The sequence below is a fragment of the Hippopotamus amphibius genome, chromosome 1 (assembly GCF_030028045.1).
Source record: "Hippopotamus amphibius kiboko isolate mHipAmp2 chromosome 1, mHipAmp2.hap2, whole genome shotgun sequence".
Lineage (NCBI taxonomy): Eukaryota > Metazoa > Chordata > Mammalia > Artiodactyla > Hippopotamidae > Hippopotamus > Hippopotamus amphibius.
The window spans coordinates 69,201,008-69,227,671 of record NC_080186.1 but is presented as its reverse complement, the minus strand read 5'-3'; the positions used below and the strand labels follow the sequence as shown (position 1 = coordinate 69,227,671).

The window sequence follows — 26,664 nt, the reverse complement described above, 5'->3', positions numbered from 1 at the left end:
TGGTCCTTTTAAAAGAGCCATTTTAAGCTAAGCTGCCAGGGGTCCTAGATCGTACGGCTGGTAGCACTTTTCCATGTTATAATCTATACAACTCTTATGACCATACTCATTTCTATATTCCTTAGGTGTAGACCCCTCAGTGTCTAAAATCAGGAGCTGTGGTGTCAGAGTGCCTGGGTTTGAATCTTGCCTCTGTTCCCTCCTGAATGAATAAGCAGAAATTATCCTTTCCATACTTACACTTTGTCTGCAAAGAGGGAGAATAATAGTAACCACCTCATATAGTTGTAGTGAGGATACCTCTCTACTACCTAACAAGCATCTCAAATTCAAAATGTTCAGAACTGAATTTCTGATCCTCCCCTTCCAAACCGGCTCCTTCCATAGTCTTCACATCGCCATCATCATTTCCTCTTTCCATTGTTCAGGGCAAAAGCCTTGAGTCATAACTGATTGTTCTCTTCCTCTACTTATTGGCTCCACCTTCCAAACACAAGCAGAATCCAACCACTTCTCATGCACTCCACCCACTACACAACCCTGCTCCAAGAACCACAGTCTCTGCTTAGACTATTCCAACAGCTTCCTATTTGATCTTCTCTTCTAATCCTTGCCCCACGGCAGTCTATTCTCAGAACAGCAGTTCAAAGAATCCTGTTAGACTGTAAGTCAGATTGTGTCACTTCTCTATTTAAACCTTTCGTTCGCTTTGGGTCTCCCTCAGGATAAAAGCCCAGGTCTACACCATCAGGTCCCTCATTACCTGGCTGATCTCATTTTCTCCTGCTACTCTCCTCCTGACTAGCTGGTTCCTGCGCACGGGCTTCTCTGCCGCACTTAGAATTAATGTATGCAGCTGCTCCCACCTCACGGCCTTTGCATGTGTTCCCTCTTTCTGGGCCTTTCTTCTTCCAGGTGTCTTTAGACCCCACTTCAGGTTTTTGCTCAAATATCACAGTCTTAATGAGGACTTCCCTGACTAACCATTTTGAAATTAAAGAACCCCCACATTCACTCACACACCCTTCCTTCCTTTATTCCTTTATTTTTCATCATAAAACTTACCACCATAAAACACAGTTTTACTCATTAATTTTGATCATTGTGGGTCTTCTCCCACTAGAATATAAATTCCCTGAGGGCAGAGGTTTTTTTCTGTTTATTGTCCAGTTATGTACCCCACAGAGCCTAAACTATTATCCGTCACCAAGTAGCTACACAATAAATATTTATTAAGTAATTGAGTTCAATAAATTAGTAAGTATAAAACATTTAAAAATGTGTCTGATACACACTAAGTATACAAGTGTTAGCTATTGTTTACTCAGTGTATCAGCTTATGTAATCACTTCTGATTTTTTGTCTTCTCAATACATACTTTGATCATAGACCATATTAGCTTCAAAATAATTCATTGTTTCTTAATTTTTTGCTTTTGTCTTGTCTTCAATATGCAATCAATCTAACATTAAAAACACATGATCATAAAGCTCCAAAGACATTCTCTACAAGGATGATGTTAAAAACTGGTTTTTAATAGCTTTTAAATACATATTTTATTGTCCTTAAACAGTCCCTAAATACATTTTTCCTAAGTGCATTTTAAGTGAGGAGAATTATAAAAATTCCTAGTGATATATAATTTGTATATATTTATCTATTCATTTGCTACAATTTCTTAAAGGTCATAAAGGTAAATGAGTTTAAACAATTAACTAAAACAATTTTACTCAATCTCCATAATAAATTACTGAAATGGCAAAGAAAAAAACCTAGCATACCATGAGTTTCCTCTATCATTCTCTTTACCTCTTTCTAAATTCCATACATAATAGGATCATAAGTCAAAAATATAAGCAGCACTCAGGTGGCTCTCTGGAAGCCAACGTAAGTAAGGCTCTTCTTAATTAGCACGTCTCTATGTCTGTGGCACAATGATGGCAAATGTTCACAGTAATTATTCTGACTCACTGGTAGAAAGCCTTATTTTGCACAGTTTTAGTGCTGTAGGCATTTTATTGTATTATAATCTTTGCTAAATCAGTTATTAATTTACAATGTATATGTAATAATCTTCAATTAACACAAATATTTTATTTACCAAATGCCTCATTCTTCTACCCAACCGATAATGTACATATACTGTCCCACACGTTTTTGTACAGTACTTTAGGTTTCCAAGAAAAAAAATCATCTATGTTGCCAAGTTTCAGTATTTAAAACATAAAAATATTAGCATACAAAATCTATCGTATGAGCTAAAATGGTACATATTGTTATAAATATTCTAATCGGTAATAGTAATATTGATTAAAAACTGGGATCTTTGGGCTTCAAATGATCATTATAAACCAAAGAATTAAAACACACCGTTTAATTTCCTGAAGGCAGAGGTTTCAGTCAGGAAATGAAATGGACTCTGAATTATGAGCATTAATTTACCAGGGAAAAGAGTTGGTTATAATCAGGAAAGTGTTAAACATTTAGATGACTACTGAAGGCAAATCAGAATATATATAAATATATACATATAACCAAATCACTTTGCTATACACCTGAAACAATGTAAATCAACTATATTTCAATTAAAAAATAGTATATAAACAATACTCTACTGCTGAACATAGCCAGCTGGAATATATTTCCCAAAATCCTTGTTTTCTTATATTACCAGTGAACTTTAGAATAAAAATAAATATTAAAAAAATTTTTTTTAATTTTGTATTGGTTGAAAATTGAAACCAATCTAGTCAGCATGTCTCTATGGTTGTACTCACATTACACAAGCATCTATCGGTAAAACATTAAAAGCAGGGAGTCTCTTATTCAGATACTTTCCAAAGTAAATACACCAAAAAACCTATCTATAGCATAAAATAAAAAGATAACATTTCTAAGGTCAAAATATAAAACTCTGTGTCCCAGCTATAACACTAATATTATAAGCAGCAAAAAATAAAAAGGAGACATGCTAAGTTAAGCTTTAAAGAATATTTATGGACAGTTGTAGGATCTATGAGCCTAGGCAGTAAGAGGCAAAATTTGCAGCATCCTGCATAGTGCATTGCCACCATCTAAAACAGAAAGGGTGGTCTTCCCTTACGATTAGCTCTAAAACTTGTGACTTGAAGGTCATATGCAAATATTTGTGTTTTCTTACGGTGTCTCAACCACGCAGTACATGATACTTTGTTCATGGAGAGGAAATAGACTAAGCACTAGATAACCAGACTTGTTATCAGAAAGAGCCATGACACTAACTACAGTTAGTTCTGCTAAAGAGTTTGTAGGACCTACAGAGAATAAAGAGTTAGGACAAGTACACTTAGGAATTGCACAAATCAAAACCTGCAAGATAGGATTAGTACCTGTGGAGAGGAAAGAATCTTTCTGAGATACCTACTATTCATGAGGTCCATCTTGCCCAAGTACTTGTCATAAGTTAGAAATACTCTAAGGCAATGAAAGTTCTTTAAACAAATGGCATTATTTAATTTTGCCCACTTAAAACTCATACAGGCCAGACCCTGAAGGCTAATGAAAACAGCCAAATTCAACATATAATGACTCCAGTGATATAATTCTTTCATTACCTAAAGAGAATCAAGGACCACTAGCATTAGTAGTGGAGGAAGAAATCACTTTGCTATACACTTGAAACTAACACAACATTGTAAATCAACTATACTCCAATATAAAATAAAAAATTTTATAAATAAATGAATAAATAGAAATGGCAGAAGATCCAGCACTTACATTGCAATATATAATGAAGCTTTTTACAAAACCAAAGCTTGTTGTCTAAAAATTTATCATGGAGTCTACCTGTTAAAATTGTTCCACGTTGTATCTTGGCTTTAAAGACATGATGGCGCTAGCTAACTGAACTGGTCTACATTCAAAAAGCTTGGTCTACTGGCGTAAAATAATAAAAATGCCAAATAGTTAATACCACTATTAGGATCAACGACTTAAAAGCTGCATTGTCTGCAGGGAAGAATGTAATTTCAGAATTATAATGAAAATTCTCCTATAAAAATGATACATATGGGATATGGTGGTGTGGGAAAGGTAGATAGTATTCCAAAGATAATATTTGAGCCCCAGTTATGTACAAAAGTATATTGAAAGCTGACAAATTATTGTTGGCCACAACTTACTAAAAAGTCACACATACACACCCCAAAAAAGGTATAGATTTTTTTTTGGAGGGGGGGGGTTACACCAAGTTCAATCATCTGTTTTTAAGGTATAGATTTTTAAAGTGTGAAGGTATCATAAAAATTATCTAATTTAGCCTCATTTATATAAAAAAGCTTTCCTGTACAGTATTCTAAATTGTTTATAATTCAGAAAGCAGAATCTGCTTCCATATTTTTCTTTTCCTTACAATTTATCCGTTAAAGAAACAGGGACCTTCATTATTCATTACCTCGTGAACTGGACTCAGTAGCAATCAGGAAAGGGCTTCATTTTTCTATCTCTGCATTAAACATTCTGTCAGGTCTCCCCTCTTCTATCCTTGACTGCATCTCTTTCAGATTTCTTTCCCTAACAGTTTTGCCATCAGATATTAAAAGTTTCAGTCTCATCGACATCAAAGCATAAATCTTACATTCAATTTAGAGCTTCTCCCCTCCCACCAGCTCAGGAATGACTCCTGGTGCGTGGGAAGAGGAGAAGCAGTAGGAAGATAGAGAGGAGGGCTCTGCTTTGTTCTTTATGCGCCTTTCTTCCCTCCCCACCCCCATATGTGCCCTTTGCATTTCTGGATCCTGGGAGATGGCAGGGATCAAAAACAGAAATCCTGTTTATAATTCTCATTTGACTATTAAATGCAAGCTTCCAAATGTTGGATCTCACAAGACACATGTGTGGATTTGGGGGGAACCTTCAGCAAGGTCCTATGACCTACATGTTTCCTGCAATAGACAGTGAACTCTTTTAACTGACCAGTTGTAATCATCACCGCCTGCTCTCAGATTTGCTCTAGCAGGTAGCCTCTTCAATAGAGTCCATGTGACTCCCAGGAATTACAATAATAGTGCAGCCTGACAAACTGTTGACCCCTTCCTCCTGGCCCTGCAGTCAAGGGCAGCTCTACTTAGCTGCTTCTTCTTAGTCTTCCCCAGAGGAACAGAGGAGACAAGTCATTATCACACTTTGCTCCAAATTATGGGGTCTCAAGAAAATGCTCACACAGAGTCATGGGAAAAGCCCACTAGATTCTGAAATTTTGCAAGCAACTGGCCAGGGGCTGAGATGCCAATTCACCATTTCATAGACAACTCTAACTTTTATAAGCAGTACTCGTGGGCTCCCCAAAACTTGACTTGAGAGTGAGGGAAGCACCTCTCTTCCCTCCCTGTAAAAGAAGACAAAGAAACGCCACATTGCTTTCTAGTCCTATGAGTTCCTTTCAAAGGATTTTAGCTGAGTCTCTCTTCTCCTCAGTAGACCAGAGGCAGATGACAGGATTGGTGATCTGACCAACTTTCAGTAATTCCTGTGGGGCTATGTCTAGCACCTCTCTTTGAAGTGTAGAAGTAAGTGTCACCCACTGTCCTAAGCTTTGAGGTCTCAAATTTTAAGACAACAGGACATCTTCCATTCCTTATGTTATTACAGATGTACACTGACCTTTGAATAAAGCTCTTTTAATGAGAATTTGTCTTTCTGAATTGCAGTCCAACTCCCCAAAGGAGAAATCCAAAATAAAGAGCTGAAGACCCTCACCCTAATGGCTCTGTCCCTTTAGAATGAAATTACCCTTTTATTAAGCTTCGCCCGTGGTCCAGCCTAGGTGGAAAGGGCATAAGCAGAGATAATTAAAAGGATTATGACAGCAAGAGCAGTGCAACATTATCCTAAGTGCATTCTTCCAGGTGTAAATAAATCCATCTGCTTCAGTCGCCACACTAGCAAACTAGTCCAGGTACCATATTACACCAGAATATAAAAGCCGTATTATAATAAAATTGGTAAATGTATTCCGAATTAGGAATGAATTAGGACACTATCAGTATATCTATTAGCTAATTAGAAAAGCTAGAGTCCTCATATCTAGCTAGAAGATGGATAATGCATTGACACTTTCTTTAAGATTTAGGAAAATAAAATCCAACCAGAGATACTATGTTAGTTTTGTTTTTTTACAATTTCTAAATACATTTAATTATCAGGAAGGTAATTAATCCTGCAATGTCACATAACTAGCTTCCTTATTTTAATTCTATTCATAAATATACAGTTAAGTAGTCATGGGAAAAAGCTGAAGTCCAGAGTCAGAAAACCTAGATACACACTCTTGGCCCTAGGTCTTCCTGGCTGAGTAATTTTTGGCAAATCATTTACTCTTACTCAGCCTTGGTTTCCTAACTTGTAAAATAGTGATGACAATAACATAGCAAAGTTGTTATGCTTTGTAAAGGAACTGTAAATCACCTTGCAAATATTAGCTTTCTCTCTCTTTAAAAGCATTTTTTTTTTCTGATAGATCCCATAAATAGAATTTACCTACATGATTAGGAGCACAGTCCTTGAAGTCAAACAGTCTCAGTAATCATTCACTGTCAACAAGTATTTGCTGAGCAAATAATGAAATATTTGTTCAGACTCTTCCTATGTTAGAATCCCTAGTCATGTATGTAAAATATACAAATACCTACCTTCCGTGATTCTCAATCACAGCACATATTAGAAACCTTGTAGTTTTCTGATTCAGTAGGTCTAAGACAAGGCCTAAACAAATGCGTTTAAGCTTCACAGGTATTTGGAAGCTAACCCAGGGCTGAGAACCACTAAGCTCCCTCTTAGGGTTTAAATGAGATCATGTATAAAGGTACTGAGTACATGCTTAATTCAAATAAGTATGTAGATTGTATCCTGCTTTTTAAAAATATTTTTATATATATTTATAAAAATTATTGTATAAGGCACATTTAAGGAATACTGTAATCAATGAATTATTAAAGTGCTGGTTCTCAAACTTCAGCATGATTTTAATGGGGTGTGGGAAACTTGTGAAAACACAGATTGCTGGGCCCTATCCCAAGAATTTCTGATTCAGTACGTCTGAGGTGGAGCCCAGGAATTTGCATTTCTAACAAGTTCCCAGGCGATGCTGACGCTGCTGGTCCAAAGATAAAATCACTGCGTTAGAGGAACATTAATCATATCTAAAAAATTATGTACATGTAAAATAAAAACAAACAACAGGAAGAAAATACAGCATCAAAATTTTAGAATTTCTGTCAGCGAGATTGATTTTGTTGGATGACTTGAAATATAGTCTCATGTGGTTACTACTTTCTCAATGAGGCCTTAACTGACACCTTTCCCCTTGGGGGAAGGGAGGATGGGAATATGTAGTCCCGTTGCACCTTATTTTGACTTGAGATGTATCACTGCCCTTAACAGCTTTGTATGGAAATGAACTGGTAAGGCATTACTTCCTCCCTTTAGTAGAAAGCAAGCACCTTGAAGGTAGAGATCAAGCTATACTTATCTATGTACCAGCAGAGCCTAGCACAGTGCTAGCAGACCTTCAACAAAATGATTCATGAATAATCAAAAACTCAATTTGGAATAGAGTAAATTTTGTTATTTTTTTCTGACTCTCATGGTAATTCCATGGACTTTCATGGGAAAGTCTAGAGGTATATAGACAACCATCTCCTTTTCATCTCTCTTTCATCAGAGCAGTGGTTCTCAAAAGTGGGGAGGAGGTACTTCCAGAAGACATTTGGCTATGTTAGGAGACAGTTTCTGCCTGTCACAACTGAAGAGCGTCCTACCAGCATTTAGTGGGTAGAGTTCAGGATGCTGCCAAACATCCTACAATGCCCAGGACAGCCTCCATAACAAAGAATTACTCAGTCCAAAATGTCAAAAGTAACTATGTTGAGAAACTCGGCATTAGAGGAGTCCAAGTGAGCTAATTAAGCAGGGGTCCTAAATTCTTTTTTTTTTTTTAATTTTAATTTTATTTATTTATTTATTATTTTGGGGGGGTACACCAAGTCCTAAATTCTTCCACCACCCACCTAAACAAAAGTTTGTCCTTAAACCAAAGAAAGACTATCAATTGCAACAATTTACAAGTACGCAACTGTTAAACAGATAGCATTTTGCAACCTGGGGCTCAAGGTCACACAGCTAGTTAGTGGTAGATCAGAAAAAAAATACAGTCTCACTCTAAACCACACACTCTTGAAGACCTTCTTAACTCTGGGCCAGCTGCTCCATAATCTAATCTGAACCTCACCAGTAGCTGTTCAACCACTGACTGCTCCTGATAGTTCACTTTCTGTGCCTAGGCAAGACTGCCTGTGTCAGGAGAACGCTTTCCTTCAGATGTTGTTTTGATAATAATTTAACTTATTTTCATCATTTTCCTTCATTCATTAGGTATCTCAGCTCTTCTTTTTCAAACTAGGCCTATTTAAATATTAACTCTAATTAACTCTGTTAGAAACATTTTGCAACATAGCCCAATGGGAAGATAATGAAACAGCACCCTTAACAGTCAGGAGCAAGAAAAAGAAACAGCTGTGACCTTTCCCCTCTCCTTTTTAAACAAGCCCTGAAGGTCATGCCAAAAACTCTGCTTCTGGAGCAACTATCTGCAATCAGCACAAACTCTTGGGGTTTTTGCTGTCTCAGGCACTCCCAGATTTCCACGTGCACAACCACTCTCTTTGCTGCTACCTTGCTACAGAATGCATGTTGACCGTCAGGTATATGGCAGAATAACTGGATTTCAGGCAAGCCAACATGAGAAACAAGGTAAACCTAGTCAATTGTAGGTATAAATGCAGCAGAGAAAAAGAAGTGTGAGAACACAGAGGCTGACCTGGAGGCAAGCTTTAGGCTGAGGGTAATTTACTTGGTAGAGCACCTTTGCTGTAAGAAAAAGCTAGTTTTGACTATGCTTTAATTTTCTGTAGTTCTCATTTCCAGAAAAGGGGAAGTACAAGAAAGAATGAAAGGAAGGAAGGGAGGGAGGGAGAAGAAGGAAAAGAGAAAGGGGAATGAAATGAGCATTTATTCAATACCTACTACACACACATCATACTATACACTTTGCCATTTGTTATGTTATTTAATCCTCACAATAGTCCTGTAAGGTGCTTACTTACCTATAAGGTAAGATATTGTCTCTGTTTTTCAGATCAGGAAAGTGAAGTTCAAAAAGGTTAAGTAACTTACCCAAGATCACAGAGCTGGGATTTGAACATATATTTCTGGTCTCAAAGTTCATTAAAAAAAAAACAAAGAGAGTAGGCTCTGTAAAGATATTGTTTAAAATGTTAAGAAAATTCATTTTGTGAACATGTGACCGGGCATGATAGGAAACTGAATTGAGATATGAGGTTGTACTTTCTACAGTAGGATATCCAATCCCTACACCTACTCCATAATGGTTTCCTTTTTTAAAAAGATAATATTTACTCATTTATTTCCTCAATAAATAATTGTGGAGCACTAAGTGTGAGCAAGACACTGTGCTAATCGCCATGAAAGGTACACCTGTGAACAAGGCATGACATTTACAGTCTAGTAAGGAAGACAAGCATACATGCAATTGGAATACAATTTGATAAATGTTATAACAAGCAAAACCCCAGGGAGGTACAAGAACAGGTAAGTATGGACAAGGAGGACTGTCAGACACAGAGACTTAAGGCGCAACTAAGAAAAATTAAAACACTTTTCTTCTGTTAACAAAGTTTAAAGGAACTGCACATGTGCACGCACACACTATACCACTTACACTCAAAACAATACTCTAACTCCAGGTCATAAATGGAAGACTTCTGTTTCTCCATCTGCCATGTCATCCACAGACAATAGAGCCAATTTCAGAGCATGTGGTGAAAAGCAGCATTGGACTAAAAGTCAGATCTGAATTTCAATCCAAGCCTGCCCAAGTTCTGGCTGTGTGACTTTGGAAAAGTAATTTTAACCTCCCTGAGCCTAAATTTATTCATCTGCAAAAAGAATTAAGCTAAACCATTTCTAAAGTCTCTCCCACTTTTAACATACATAGCAGAGTTTTAACTCATACAGTTTTAATTTGAATGACTTCTAACTACATATCACAGCTTGCTAATCAGAAATTGGTTGTAAACTATTCAATACCTTAGAATTTTAGACCTTTCTATTGATGACTATTTCAAGTTACATTATTATATTTTAAAAAACTGAGCCACAGTCACACAAATTTCACACTCAATATGAAAAACGGACATCATAAATGGAAATATATCAGCTTTTGAGAAATTGAAATGAAAAAGTAAAGTTCCAAAAGGGGAAAAAAAAGAACATGTTCTAATATAGCATTAGAGTCTTCTAAGCCTGATCCAAATGTCATTAGTGTCTCCAAATGAAAAGAAATGTTAAAAGATAGAATTTTTCTCATCTTGTAGCATAATACCTGACTGCCTAAGGTAGAAAAATAATAAGACTAAAGGTTAGAAAACCTGAATTTCAGTCTTAATAATATTTCATTCATAGGTCAACCTTTTAAAAGTGTCCATATGTCAAATGTAAAATGCCATTCAAAATTATAATGAAATGGAAGTTCCTTGGTGGCCTAGTGGTTAGGATTCGGCACTTCCACTTCCCTGGTCTGGGTTCAATCCCTGGTCGGGGAACTGATATCCTGCAAGGTTCTTGGCGTAGCCAAAAATTTATAATGAAGTGATCAAGTGATATGCAAATTGACAGTAAGCAACAAGGACTCTATGCTTCCTTATCTTTAGAAGTAGGAAAAATTACATCTGCAAACCTTCCCTACCTCTTGAAGATTACTGAGTTAGCAATTATGAAGGTTTTAGACCCTGGAAGAAAGTTGGTAATGCAACAAAAACAGGTAGAGGGACTATGGTACCTTTTTCTTTTAAATCATTTTAGTAAAAAAGATTATTAAACTCACAATTTTAATATTAACCTAATAATCAAGTTGGTTTTTCAAGGTATATTTTGCCCCAAATTTCAGTGAAATGTATACAGTGAACACAAATATATAAATTCATTTGTCACTCCTTAAAATTATATTTGATGTTACATATCTTCAGTTTTTAACAGACTCATCTTTAATAAATTACTTTTTGTTAAACAAGACTAACCCAAAATAAGAAAATACATATATGCAGTTCACTGTGTGTCAATTATATCTCAATAAAAGTTCTTAAAAAAAAAAAAGAAAATACAACAAAGGGAAGAAGGGAGGGAGGGAAGAAGGAAGGGAGGAGAAAAAGAGAATGTATATTTCCAAGTATATAATTCTAAAGTAATGAGATTTAAAGATTCTGAATGTGGAAAAGTCATTTATTAGGAGCTAACTAAATATTTCTAGGAGACAGTAATGTATCCCCTGGAAAAGACACTGCCTAAGGGCAGGCTTTCAAACTTTATTCACCACCACAATCCCATTGTCTATATTTTTCAATCAGAATTTTCCTGTCCAAGCATACCAGATTTCAATATTTCAAAAGCATCTCAAAGGTTCTGACCCATAAGTTACTTATTCCCTGTGGATCACGGAACCAACTTTTTTCTATTAAAAAAAAAAAAAAACCTTTCAATGAGTTGAGCCTTTAACCTACTTGAAATTTTGAAGTAAGAAAAATAGTAATAGTCAATTCCTGATTATCCAGAAATATATTCATGTTATGGATTACTAAGGTATGGTCTGGGAACTCTTCCTACTACAGGAAGAAGCGATACCTTCTCTAAGCCGTATCTATGGGTTTATGGGTTTCAGTTCAGGGGGGTGCACCAGTACTCTCTTCCACTCATCTGCATGATTTTAAAAGAACGACATCTTAAGTTTTACCCATATATTAATTTAACAAATTATTATTGAACACTTACTAAGTGCTAGGCACCAAGAGAAAGATTTAGTAGTCTCTACTTTCAAGATGTTTACGGCCTAATTTCATATTCATGTGAAAATGTACCATCAATAAAGGAAGAACAACAGAACAATGAATACTTGAAATATAAACCTTAGGATTTCCAGTTAAAGGAAGATAATTTAGCATCACTTCTGTACCTTTGTTCTTAGAGCTTGAGCAATTATTACATATCTGACCCTAGGATTAACTTTATAGCTAACTTTCTGAGAATTTATGATATTATTACAATATTATTATGATTTAGAGCTAACACCAAATCTTCTTATATCCAATCAGTACAAGTCCCTGGATATGCTAATAACAAATTTACTTTCTCTTTCATGGGCCACATTTAACTTTTAGACTCAGGTGCTACTTAGGCTCTTTAACCTAAAGAGATAGTTCAATACAGTAAACACACAAATGCTCAGCAGACAATTATATTTGCAGAGAAAACCTAGAAAATTCAGTCAGTTATGCTAGTTACATTAAAGCAACACAATTAAATATTATCAAACATTAAAATTATGGAGAATGAATAAAAATATAGAGAAAGATATATGCTTGATTCATTCAATAATATATTCGTTTAGTATCTATGATATACCCAGAATTATACTAGACATTTTGGGTTAAAGGATAAATATCACACAATCAGAACCCTCAAGGTGCTCATAGCCTACTGCTAGGTCTCTTCATAGAGATCTACAGAAGGGGACAACAAACAAGCATGTGGCAAAACCCCCTTGCCTCAATCCCATAAAACTCAGGTCCAACTCCAGACACATGACAAGCTACACAGAGCCAGGTTTGATCCAAGAAAATTAATCCAAGGGTTTCCCTGGTGGCGCAGTGGTTAAGAATCCACCTGCCAATGCAGGGGACACAGGTTCGATTCCGGGTCCAGGAAGATCCCAAACCAGGGAAGATCCCACATGCTGCGGAGCAACCAGCCGCAGGTGCCCCAACTACTGCGCCTGCACTCTAGAGCCCGCAAGCCACAACTATTGAGCCCACGTGCCACAACTACTGAAGCCCTCGCATCTAGAGCCCATGCTCTGCAACAAGAGAAGCCACTGCAATGAGAGGCTCGCACACCATAACAAAGAGTAGCCCCCGCTCGCCACAACTAGAGAAAGCCCGTGCAGCAATGAAGACCCAATACAGCCAAAAATAAAATAAATTTATAAAAAATAAAATAAAATAAAAATGAAATATATATATATATACACAAAAAAAATTAATTCAAGATGCAGAAAGACTGGAAGCAGTCCTAGGAAAAAACAGAAAGTTTCTAGCAGAATGGCTTGGGCATAAGGCACTGTTCTCTCAGGCATGGAGCACAGACTGGCTGTCCTAAAGCTGCCCTATAATGTCACCAGAACAATGGGAGATGGGATAAACTACAGTGATGCTTTGACCCTGGCATGTTAAGCCACTGACTGATTTCCTGTCCAGCTTTTGGCTCCTTTTGATTCAGGGTAATGGTAGAACTAAATACTTACAGGAGGACTGAGAAAAGAGATGGACAAGTAAACTCAACATTTTAAATAAATATAGGGGCACTAACAGATGTATGTGGAAGATGTAGTGGGAGCAGCAAAGAGGAAGAGCTTAACTGTGCTTGTAGAGAGTGTCAGAGTGGAAGATGGTGATGAAAGTTTGACATAGAAAGTAGGGACATTTGCACTGGGGTTTGAAGGATAAAAAAGAATTTTCGGCATTACACACACACACACACACACACACACACACACACAGCATCACAAAGGCACAGAAGCATAAAAGAATGTATGTGGTCCCCAGTATTAGAATGGTGGGGTCATTAAGTTTAGGGTGGAAGGGGTGAGAGATAAAGCAGGAAAGGTAACCATGAGTCAGATCCTAGAGAGTCCGGTATACCTTGCTATGGAATTTTGATTTTTATCCTGGGTAGAGTTAATGAGGGCCATTAATTTTAGGATTGTGAAATGATCAGATTTGCCTATGGGGAGTATCATATTTGCAAAAGTGTGAAAAATAAATTAGAGGTTATTTAAGCCTAATGCAAAGAGACCCTTGTATAGGTGGTTCTAATCCATACTAGACATGATATGTGCTGAATTATATCCGTGGCAGTGGAGGTAAAGATTGAGATCAATAGTAATGACCGACTTAATCAGGGTTGAAGAGAGGCCTGTAAAAGAGAGTCAAGGATGACTCCAGAGTCTCCACTTGTGCGACAGGTGGATAAAGGTGACGTTAAATAAAATCTCAACTATGTAAAATTACATATGAACAAAAACTGGTGGTAACCTGCAAATGAGAAGTTGGGTTAGGACAACAGGATCCTTTATTTCTATGTTCTATCGTACGTTAAAAAAAAATTGATTGGGGCTACATCTAGGTTTAAATGCAGGCTCTGCAAATGACTCGTTTATAACTTTGAGTAGATTAATTTCTATAAATTTAGTCCTAGCAAATATTAATTTGTTTGTAATTCATCTTGTTTCAAAGAAGATTAAAAATAGTTTATAAAACTACATACAATTCAACAAAACAAAGTATATAAAGAGAGACAATGAGAGGAAAGACGAATAAGGATATGAAAAACAAAATTAATCCACAGATGCATAATTTATGATCCCACAGTCTTACGCAAGAAGTGGGCTCATTTTCAGTTTTGAGCTTCCTCGCTGTCTACCCATATGGGAAACTCAGTGAGTTTCATGACTTACTTTGTCTATTGTTAGCTGGTAACATTTCAGAGAAACTTCTTCATCAGGCACTCATAATGCAGATACTTCATGAAATAGTGATCAGCATGAGAAATAACATCGTTGAACTTAATATGATGCCAAGTTTCTCAACACCTAAACACAAATCAGCAAAAGCACTTATACAAGGGCCAAAATAACAAGCTAGATAAAGAGCTATCTCAGGGTCTGGCTGATTCCAGGAAAAAATTTTAGCATATCTAAAAGAATGACAAGACTACATATTTACTCAGGAAATCTCTCATAAAGAGCCCTCCCCTAAAATCACTCACCATCTAACCATCCTCCCCTCCTCCCGGAAGGGATTCTTGATGATTATTGAGCCTCTGGTCGGCCAGTGGCAGTTCTCAAGGTTCTTCAGCCTCAATACATACAAAAACCTAGTTTTCAGAAATACAAGATACAGCATAAAACCACACTAAATAGGACCAACTGAATGAATGGAGGTCTAGACTCATGAAAGTTCTAAATATTCAAAAGATATTCCAGTCCTCTAATATAATATAAGCAATTAGCTAAAAATATTACCATTAGAATTCCTCAAAAGCTTGTTTTCATAAGTTATTTCTAACTAATACACTTTTCTACCATTCAGTGCTGCCAAAAACTTGAAAGTGGTTTGTTTACCAAATAGTTTAAATAGGTTACATGCCTCTTTTGACCCATGTAAACTTATGTATAATCTATTAATTTGCTTATTCTTCATCATACTTAAGGCATTGATTCAGAATCAGGTAGTGAGAATTTACAGAGGTTAAAAAACATAACCAGTCCTGACCTTAGAATAAGGCATGTGGAGCATATGTCTTTTTGCCTTTGTGTTGTGTCTATAGATTACTAAATAAAGTTTATGTGTGAGAAGTGTGATATTATGCAATGCAGAATTTCTATTGTATGCATTTTTTTAGATTTCTTTTTATGTGGACTATTTTTTTTAAAGTCTTTATTGAATTTGTTACAATATTGCTTCTGTTTTACGTTTTTTGGGTTTTTTTTGAGGCATCTGGGACCTTAGCTCCCCGATCAGGGATCGAACCCACACCCCCTGCATTGGCAGGAGAAGTCTTAACCACTGGACCGCCAGGTAAGTCCCTCTATTGTATACATTTTAACATAAGTCTTTCATAACGGCTAACAAGGATAAGGGAAGGGATGGATTCCAGTGCTATTCTTTATTACTTCGAGTCTATCCTACCTCACACAGCTAAGATACCCCTGAACACACTTATTTATGACCAAAGTTTTTTTTAAACATAATACGTCTTTTTTAGTCCCAGATATTCTTTCACTACAGTAAAGGTGTTAAATCAGCAGAATCAACGTCATTGCCATGGCAAAAGAATGTGATGACATTTTTGTGCAGCCAAACAAAATGTGTGAATAAGAGGATGAGAACAGTGGATAAAAAAAAAAAAAGAGCTTAGTTCAAAGTGAAAGATACTGTTAATACCAGAATATGTGAAGTATGAATGTCCATTAAGTAGCTTTTATGGTTTTTTTTCTCATTTTACGACTTTTGAAATTCTTAAACTAATACTTTCAAAATGTGTATAATCATTGCAGACTAACTTCAAAATAACTTTTGAATTTTTTTGTAAGGCAAGCCTAGAGTGATAATACACTTTTAATAAAATTTTAATGTCAATTTAAAAATCTTATTTTTGTCTCTGGATTTGGCCACTGAAACACAATCCAATGAACTACAAAATGTACATAAAGAACTTGTCCTTCAAGTTTTTTAAATATATAAATTTTATATTGTTTCTTATAAAACTGGATTTTAAGGTTTTCATCCTATATGAAAATTTTCACTCAGCAAGCACTTAGAACCAGTCCTGACTTTGTTCAGAGTCCTCCTTGTCAGATAACACACACCTTGAAGGTAGGACTATTAAGGGTGTAGCTCTCCTCTGAAATCCTAATGGTCAAGAGAAGCCACAGAAAAGATGGCTGAGAGGCCACCTATCCTTTCCCATTAAAGAGCTAGAGCTCAACAAATCATCCTGTTCTTGATCATTTCTTTCACAGAATTGTCAGACAGATGCAGAATAGGAATCAGCAATGTGAAACTGTGGTTCTCCAGATGAACTAGGGATTTTTTTTACCATGACTTTAATGTCCCTCTAATGCCACGTTGCCCTCATGAAAACAACCCAAGTTTATAAACACAGTAATGTACAACGGGAACCAACAGAAGGGAAGAGAAGGGAGTGGGGAGAGAAAGCAAAGGCAAAAAAAGGAAGTATCTTTATTTTAAACCCTAATTATTTGTTTAAAAGCTGTGCCTCATCCAAACATAGAACAATGGGATAGGTAAAGTAGACTCTTTTGGGTTCCCTTTTTCAGAAGTAACTTCCTCACTTCTCACTGGAAGAATACAAAGATGATGGGGCTAGCCCAGGATTTCTCAACCTCGGCACTATTGACAATTGGAACCAGATAATTCTTCATTGTGAGGGCTGTCCTGGGCATTACAGACTGTTTAGCAGCATCCCTGGTCTCTGTCCACTAGAAACCAATAGCATCACCCCAGTCATGACAATCAAAAATGTCTTCAGACACTGCACAGTTGCCTCTGGTCCAGAACCACTAGGCCAGCCCCTACACAAAAAACTTTTAGATTTTTCTTTAGTTCCTCCTGAGCTTCCCAGCTGACAGAATGGACTGCTATAGTCAGCAACATGATGACTGGCAAACTTCCCTCTCACGGCAACTTTCTCCTACTGTGATATATTTTATTAAATATTTTATCAGGAAGTCCATTTCTATACCTCTTTTCACACTATAATTTATTAAAAGATAATATATTTAGAGAAATAAAGACAAAAAGAAACATCCTTATAACTGACATAAAATCACTGTACACTAATTCCTCCTTACCCCCCCCCAGAAAACTGTCCTAGAAAGCAGCCAAAATTTAAAATAGTGAAAGAGAGGTTAAAGACCACCTCACAAAGCAAATGGTGACCAACAACAAGGAATGAAACCTGCCATTATTTTTCCCATCTTAAAGAACATTGTTTTCCTCAATGACTTCTCCTGTTCCCAGCCACAGCACCATCTCTTTACTCCCTTTGCAAAAAAACCCTTCCAAAGAGTTGACTCTGTAGTCTCTAATTCTCCTCCTCCCATTCTCTCTTAACTTATTCCAACTGCCTTTGTCAAGGTCTTCAGTAACCTTCACATTAATAAATGCAGTGGTCACTTCTCAGCCCTCATCTTACTATATCAGCAGCATTTGACACAGTTGATTATTCTTTTCCTCCTTGATACACTTTCTCCCTTAGCTGTGGGACCCACACACTCTAGATTTCCCCCTTACTCACCAGTTGCTCTTTCTGAATCTCCTTTACTGGTTTCCACCTCTTCTCCCTTTCCTCTTAACAGTGCAGTAACCCTGGGCTCAGATCATTTCTCTCTATCTACACTCCCTTCCCAGGAAGTCACCCAGTCTGTGGTCTTAAACACCACCTATGTGCCAGTGTCTCCCAAATTCACATCATCAGCCCAGGCCTCTCTCCCAGACTCCAGACTCATGTATCCAACTTCCTATTTGCCATCTCCACTTGAAGATTAAATAAATAGTTCAAACTCAAATGTGTCCAAAACTGAACTCCTGATCCTGCTCCCTAAACCTGCCCTGTCCATAATCTTCCCTTCCCAGTGGATGACGACCCCATCCTATTAGTACCTCAGGCCAAAAACTGTGGCATCATCCATGACTCATATCTTTCTCTCACACTCCACATCCTGTTAGTTCAGGAAACCATATTAGCTCCACCTTCAAAATATATTCAGTGTCTTTCCACTTCTTATATCCTCCACTGCTACCACCCTGAGAGATGCCACCATCATTTCTCAACTGAAATATTGCAAGACTCTTTACTGGTCTTCCAGCTTCTCTCTTGCCCCTAGGGGATATTCTCAACATGATAGTCACAGCAATTCTTTTCAAATGTAAATCAGAGCATATTACTCCTTTGTTTAAAACCTACAATGATGCCCCATTTCACTCAGGATAAAGCCAAAGTGCTTAAAATTATCTATAGGGCCCTCCATAATTTGGTCCCCCCTCATCTTTCTGACCCCCCTTTCCTATTTCTATTCTCCTCACTAATTCCACTCAACCTTCTTTCTGTTTATCAGACATGCCAGGTATATTCTCACCTTTGGGTCTTTGCACTGGCTTTTCTCTCTTTCTGAAGGGTTATTCCTCTTCCATGAAAAACTGCTTCATCTCCTTTGATATTACCTTTCCAATTAAGTCTACCCTAATCATCCTGTTAATACTCATAGCTGACTGTCTCCCATCATCCCATTGCCAGCACTCCAGATCCCCCTTACCATGCTTTATTGTTTTCCTCACAGTACTTTTCAATTTTTAATCTTGACAATTTATTCATGGTCTGTCTTCCCTACCTGAAGGCTCCATTTTGTATCCCAAATACACTTAGAATATTGCCTGGCACACAGTAAGTGTTCAATTAATATTTGTCAAGTGAATGAAGAAATAAGTGAAGGAATGAAATAAAGTAGACTACTGTTCTACCCTGTAATAGAAGGTATCACAGGCTTCTTCTTTTTCACTTTATCCTTTCTCACTCTCCTTGTTATATATCAAAGGACTAGTCGGCTGGCAGGGGGCAGGGATTCTTTGGTAGGGAGGAGTAGATAAGTATAGTTGGAGAGGTTTTTATTGGAAGATTTTAGATTTTCAGGGAACTTTTGTTTTTTCAGTTTGGGGGCTTAACTGCGAAGTCTTGGACTGTTGTGGGATTTGGGGGCATTCGTATTCTCTCTATCACTCTGCTTTTTAGTTTGGTGGGGCTTTTATTTGGGAGGTACCTGCCAAACTAAGTGAACTGTAGGAACTAGAAATGAGGACCAAAAACAGTGGAGGAGGAGGAAGCAAGCTGCTAAAAGGAACTCAAGGGAAACTGGAAAAGAGAACTTCAGGTTTTTAGCCCAGTCCACCAAAGTAAGAAAGAGGGCTAAGATTCAAGGCCAGTGCTGAGACTAGTGATGAAGACTGTGAATTACAGTGTTCCTTTTATTCTCAGGAGTCTGGAAGTGGCAGATGGGTTAGGGGACACCCTGGAGTAATTGTATAAATCAGTAAATTAATCCCACTGTAGTAGAGGGTTTTTTAAAAATATTCTTTAACACATACACCATCTCCCCTAACATTTACATACCAATAAGAGGATCCCTACCTCCCAAGGTAGAGGTGTAAAAATCATGAACCACAGATGTATTCATTTTCTAATATTGTGTAACAAACTTTAGTGACCTAACACAATAACCACTTGTTATCGCTCACTCTTTCTGCAATACAGGAGTCCAGAAACAGCTTGGTTGGGAAGTTCTAGATTAGGATTTCTCACGAAGTTCAGTCAGATTTTGGCTAAGGCTATAGACACCTGAAGGCTTAACTGGGCTAGAGGATCTGTTTCTAAGGTAAATCATGCAAAAGGCTGGCAAGCTGGAGCTGGCTGTTAGTGGGAGGCCTCAGTTCCTTCCCACATGAGCCTGTCCACAGGAATGCTTGAGTGTTTTCACAGCATGGCAGCTGGTTTTCCCCAGAGTAAGCAATATAAGAGAGTACCAGATACACAAGAGCAAGGCTGAAGCTACACTGCCTTTATGTACAAAATAGCCTTCCACCATACCCTACAGCTCACACAGGTCAGCCCCAATTCAGTGTAGGAGGGGAGTATGTAAGGGTGCGAAACCAGTAGGCAAAGAATATTGAAGCCATCCTAAAGGCTGGCTACTACAGCAGTCAAATGGCTTACCTCGTGAACGGCAAAATAATTTAAATCTACCTCAGAGGTGACCCAGATGCATCTTTTCCTATTTATACCACTTCAAAAAATGAGAACATTTGTCCACCTTGTCTTTCCTCCCCATCTCTAAAACCTCTGTGCAATATCACCTTATCATTTGTGAGCAGTTAGCCTACTTTTCATTAGCAATGTATTTCTAATTTTCAAAGTGGATCACAAACAGTAAAGTTGAGACACTTCTGAGGAAAGTATATCAACCTCTTGATTCAGCAGGAAAACAAAAGTTGATCTACCTTTCTATGTTAGACTTGATAGACCTTGAGGAAAGTGAACAGATGTTAAAATACTGAATGTAGGCAAAGGAGAGAGAGTCATGGGGCTTGGTTATGCCTTTATCCACAGTACATAATTTATTCTTAGACCTCAAGAAAGCACCTAATGTCTTTGTGTCTCAATTTCCTTATATGTAAAATGCAGATATGATCACGCTCACATGTATAGAGAGTGAAGTTTCAATATCAATTGGGAACTGAGCTATAGTTTAAATATATTTCAAGATGTGTCTATATATACATCTCTCTCTACATATATGTCCATATATGTCTATATATATAGACATATCTTGATTTATATATAATATGTATCTACAAATAATAAACTTGACCAAATTCCTTATAGACATAGACTATTCATATTTCACAGCATCACTCACCTCTTACTGTAGCATTCCTCTACTAACTCTATAAACATTGAGCCTTTCTTCTAACTCTAACATACTATGACTCGCAATGCTATGAAAAAAAAATCTGATGTCATAAACACATTGTGTTACAGTATCACTAAGGACCAGATTCGTTCTTAGTTACATAATCCCTGCTGTACTACCAGCCTTGCTAACCTCAAAAGAGTCCCTTGAAGTACAAAGAAAGAAGGAGAATGGACTAAACAAAGCCCTGAAGCTACAAAAATTTTTACTATATTTTTCATTATTAATCGCTGGCAAAGAAGTATGCAGTTTGGAGGTGAGAGATGCAGTGGAGGGCTTTAAAATTATTTATATCTCCCCTAAATATCATGGCACCTTCTAGGCACAAATGCTTAGAGGGCAGAAAATCATCCAACAGACCCCATTTCCCTCCCCCTCACCGCCAGCATCTCCACAGCAAGATAGAGACCCGAGAGTATAATCTCCCTGCTAACTAGATGGCAAGCAGCTACATCCAACAAATGGCAGTTTTTATCATTAATTTTTTTCATGCTATTTTCATCTGTGAGGTTTATAATCCATAAGAACAACCTAATAATGAATAAGTAAAACCAAAGAGACCTTTTAAAAGCCTGTGTGCTTTTATTGTTATAAATGCTTCACAAGTGAAAATCAGTCAAAAGCATAAAGGTACCCTGATTTGAACTTCCCTTGTGTCTGAATTAGAGTGTTTCTCTTGGAAGACTCTCACATAAGGCTTCCGCTTCTCTTGGCAAAATCATGAATTGGCTGATGTTGTCTTAGAGGCTTTTTCATATCCCCTTTCCCAGCATCACTCTTCTTTCATGAACCCCTTTCCGTTACCTAGGATCCCCTCGTGCTGCCTTCCACATTCCGCCTACAACACAGCAATGTTCCAGACTCTTTATCCTCCTCACTTCTACCATTACAATATGTTTTTCCTAAGATTTACTTGCTTTGAGAGGCTTGCTGGCAGGGGGAATGGGAAGGATGACTAACCTAATAATCTTTACTAAAATCTTGAATTAGTCCTCATTCTCTTTAGAACTGTTTTCTTAAGCAGAGATTCCTAGAAATGCTACCAACATCTCAGCCCAAAATATTGCAGGTGTTTTGGTTAATAGTATGAGGGAATGCTTCAATATAACTAGACCTTTTAGAAAAATGAAGTCCAAGCTTTACTTGGCCTAGGGAGTTGATATAAAAAAACTGCTCTCCCTGAAATCATCCTCAAGGATAGGAATGTAACCCTAAACATCTAATGAGTATCCAATTGGCTTCTCACTGCACTTAAAATAAAATCTATACTCCTGCTTAGGGTCAAAAAAACCCTGGCCTCTCCCTACCCATCTCTACCTCACACACCACACTCCAGCCAAACTGGCCATCCTTCTGTATTTGAACATGCCAAGCTGCAACCTCATTCCTGCCTTAAGGCCTGCTATGTTCCAGTTCTTGGCATGCAAATTACACTTCATCATTTGGTTCCCAGCTCAAATGTCACCTCTTCAGACAATCTAAAGTAACCTCACAATCACTTTCTAGCATATCATCCTATTTTATTTTTTTCATGATATTAATCAGTGTGAAATTTTCTTGTTGATGTATTTGTTTACCTGGCCTTCCCAGGCCCCCCTATTAATGTACCCTTCACTGTGTATCATGTTCATCACTGCATCCCTAATGTTTCACACAGAACCTAGTACATATTCAGTGGCCAATAAATATTGCTGAATGAATGCATAAATAGATGAATCCAAGTATAACTTAACCTTTTAACCTAAGCAATTGAATGAGAAATCCTTGTTGTACTAATACTGTAAGGGGGGTGGGTTCGGTTAACAGCACTGTAACCAATGTAGCTAACTTGTGTTTATAAGACTCTTACTGATAACAGACAACAGCATCTCTTTTCATTAAAACATTATAATTATTGGATCAATAAATATCGATTGCCTTTTTGAAAAGCTACCCTTTAATGAGGTGTCACATATGAAAGCTAGTATCCCTTCAGAAATACTGCCAACTCATCTTATTCTTCTGTCAGTGTTAAGAAACTGCATTTCCCTTTGGCCAATTTCTAGCTGTTCTAGATATGTAGAATCTATTGTTAGGATTTCAGAAGCCAATGAGCAACTTGCCTGTCACGTGCTCTAACAAATGATCTCTCCCTGCATGCAGTGTATCTAAGCAGAGAAACGGCTCTCATAAGAGGATCACCAACACAGGCTGGAACGTTGCTAACCCTATAGTTTATTATCCATCAAAGTTCACCCCAGCCTGTTCACAAACAAACAAACAATCCCTAGCAGTTAGCAATTTGGTTTTCTACCAGGCAGTCCCAGATTAGTTGGTTGTAGCTTAGAAGCAGATATCTGAGAACAGTTCAGCAAGCCTGCAGTTAGATGTTTTTGTAGAGCTCTTCTCTTAAAAGGCAAAATTGAGACAAATTAATGGATTCCAAATTCCTGGGCTTGCTCTTGTTATCTATAAAATATCACACAGTTAATTGTGCTTTGCTAAAGGGAAATTCCAAGGATTTTTTAAAGGTATCTTTCCTTCTAAGAAATATTAAGTAATCTGGTCAAAAAAAAGAAACAACATTAGTAGAGAGAAAAAAACCCATAAGTCAATAAGAGCTAAATAACATACCTTTACTTTTAAGCAAAACATGTAGTATGAGAAAACCTTATTTTTAAAGAACTACAATAATATTTCTTGAGACCACATTTCCTAGGAAAGCTTGGAGCTTAGTTACTAACTCTTCCAGAAGAACAAACATTTAAATGACAAAACTCTATTAATTGCTGTTCTTCAATTATTTCAGTATCAAGTTAAATTTAAGAAAATACACACAATCCTATCTTGACTTACAAATCAAAAACTTTTTAGTGGTTTTTCTGGGGGGAGGTGGGGGAGTTAGTAATGAGATATGTTTCATCAAACTGTTATACTAGTTCACTTCTCATTAATTTGGTCTCATTTGTATCTTTTTTGCACTTCTACCAAGATTAATTTCAGGGTCAGATTGTCTCCAGCTAGCATGTGCTGTAAAACTGGAAATTTTTTTCCATTCTTCATGGACCATTTACAATCTGCAAGGTTTGGGGTGGGTATGAAATGTATTTCTGCCAATGGACAGCCACATCAGCAGCGCTGAAAACCAATCCTTCTGTCTCATTCATGGTGCCATATGGTTCCACAAAAAAGGAGTGAAGCAAAAGTGCAGCAAGTGCACCCTGTCAATCTGTGTTTAGACTTAATTCTTTGATATTATGATAAGGAAACTGTAGATGAATATATTCTCTCATTCTTTCTTTAGTTGTCTGCCACTATAAACATGTACTAATTCATTGGGAGAGAAAAAAAATCATGTTTAAGGCCTCTTCTATTTTACAGGGGCTGTGTTATTGTTAAGGAAATACATTGCAATACAATTATTATACATATATTATAGTTTCAAGCAGAAAATCTCGAGTGTTTCGTAGTAACATCTTCCAAAAGATTAAGGATCGTGGTTTGAAACCGTTTCCAATAAGTGATTTGAGTACTCCGGGGCAATTAAAAAGCAAGCTGAAGCACCGAGATAAAGTTGTGTCCCCCTAGTGACCTCTAGAGTGGAGCTAAGCTCCCACAAGCAAGACTTGGGGAAAAAAGCAAGAAACAAGCCAAAGCCTGGCGTGCTGCTGTAAACCACCAAGACTGTATGTTCAATAGTACACTCCCTTGCATCTCAGAGTGTGGTCCTATTTTATATAATCTCAAAGCGCAATAAATCCGGGCCTCCCGGGCCATGAGGCCCATTGAATCGAAATCCAACTCCAAACGCCGCTCCTTCCTCCTCCCCACCAAGCTCGGGTTCGGTTCCCCCCTCACAGCCTTCCTCACCGCGCATGGTGTCAAGCTGTCTTCCACCTCGCAGTCACTGCTGCGGACAACCTCGCGGCCACTGCTGCGGACAGCCTCTCGGCCACTGCTGGCTCGCGAGCGGGAGAGCCGGAGCGCCAGGGAAACGGCGAGCGGCCGGTGCACCTGCTCCCCGCGCGCCGCGCTGCGCTATGCAAGTCCTGGGGACGCCCACACCCCCGCCCGACGCCGCCCAGGAGACCCCCTCCCGGGTCCAGCTCCCGACCACGCCGCGATCCCTGAAGTCATCCCAGCAACAAGCTCTTCCTTGTCCTCCCTGCCAGAGCTTCTCTCACCCAGAACTTTCCAACTTTAGAAGCCCTGGTTCCAAAGGAGCAACAGGGGCCCTGCTCAGCAGGAGACCCTGCCTGGCTCGACAGGTCGGGAAGGGGGAAATAGCCTGCAGGGAGCTGTCCCGTAGCAAGTCCCCTTGACCATCGGGGAAAAGGAGAGCCAGACAGCTCCTATCTCCTCCTGAGGATGGAGGTTGGGAAAATAGATGCAGAACTTGTCACCCTGGGATGAAGGGACGGAGGGAGGAGGGAGGCTGGGAGGAGAGAATAGCAGAGACCATGAAAAACTAACTCACTCTCTCTCTCTCTCTCTCTCTCTGACACACACACACACACACACACTCTTACACTCACACTCACACTCACACTCACACACAGCCTGATTTCCGAAAAGGTTAAGACCCTAGGAGCCGAGAGTCGGTTTTCTGCCCCCTGCCCTGAGGGGGAGAAGGTGCAACAGATACCCAAGCTCCTGGAGTAGGAAAGGGGTGGGGTAAGAGAAAGAGTCTTCAGGTTTCCCCGGGTTACCAAAAGGGGACAAACTCCTATCGGAGCCTCCCCGGAGGCAAAGCGAGGTGCAGCAGTGTTGAGATCTCCCCACCTCCCGGAGAAGGAAAACTCTTCCCCAGCAGGCAGCCTTGCACTTCGCCGAGCCTGGATGTAAACAGGCATCCAGAGGGGAGGACCGCGGGTGGGAGGTGGGATGGGGCGAGGCGAGAATGGAGCGGAACTCACCCTTGATGCTGGGGGGCTTTCTCTTCTTGGCCATCTTCTGCCCCCTCCCCTCCCCCAGACCCCCGGAGCGTTTCCTCCCGCTGCCGCCCAGCTCCAGGAGCCGACGCCGTGGCTTCCAGGCGAGCTCTCCCCGCGGCTCTCAGCTCAGCAAGCTCTTTGTTGCTGTGATGGCATCTGCGAGGCGGCGGCGGCGGCGGCGGCGGCGGCGGCGGCGGGGCTGCGCGCTCGGCTCGGCTCGGCTCGGCTGAGGAGGGCGCCGCCGCCCCTCTGCTCTCCGCGCACCGCGCTGAGCTGCGAGGCTCGCGCTCGCGCTGCTGCGGCCGCTGTGGCTGCGGCGGCGGCTGTGGATGCTGCTGTGCTGCTCCTGCTGCTGGAGGGGGCAGCGCTGGGTCCCCCGAGCGCCCGCCCAGCACTGACCTCCCCCTTCCCCACACCCTCCCTCCCCCACTCCCCCACCCCGGGTGTCCCGTCTGAGCCGCCAGCTCCAATCCAACCAGTGACGGCGCTGTCATCCAGCAGCAGCTGCTGGGGAAGGCGGCGGTGGCGGCCGCGGGGGTC

At 39.0% G+C, this 26,664-nt stretch overlaps 1 protein-coding gene across 1 annotated transcript in view; it reads right to left on the bottom strand.

The window, feature by feature from the left end:
* Positions 1–26,140, bottom strand: part of SLC44A5 (solute carrier family 44 member 5) — a 348,242-nt gene extending 322,102 nt beyond the window's left edge. The window contains exon 1 of the mRNA XM_057695206.1: positions 26,107–26,140. Within this exon, the coding sequence (XP_057551189.1) occupies positions 26,107–26,140 (34 nt within the window). The remainder of the gene's footprint in view (positions 1–26,106) is intronic.
* Between the last annotated feature and the right edge of the window lie 524 nt (positions 26,141–26,664).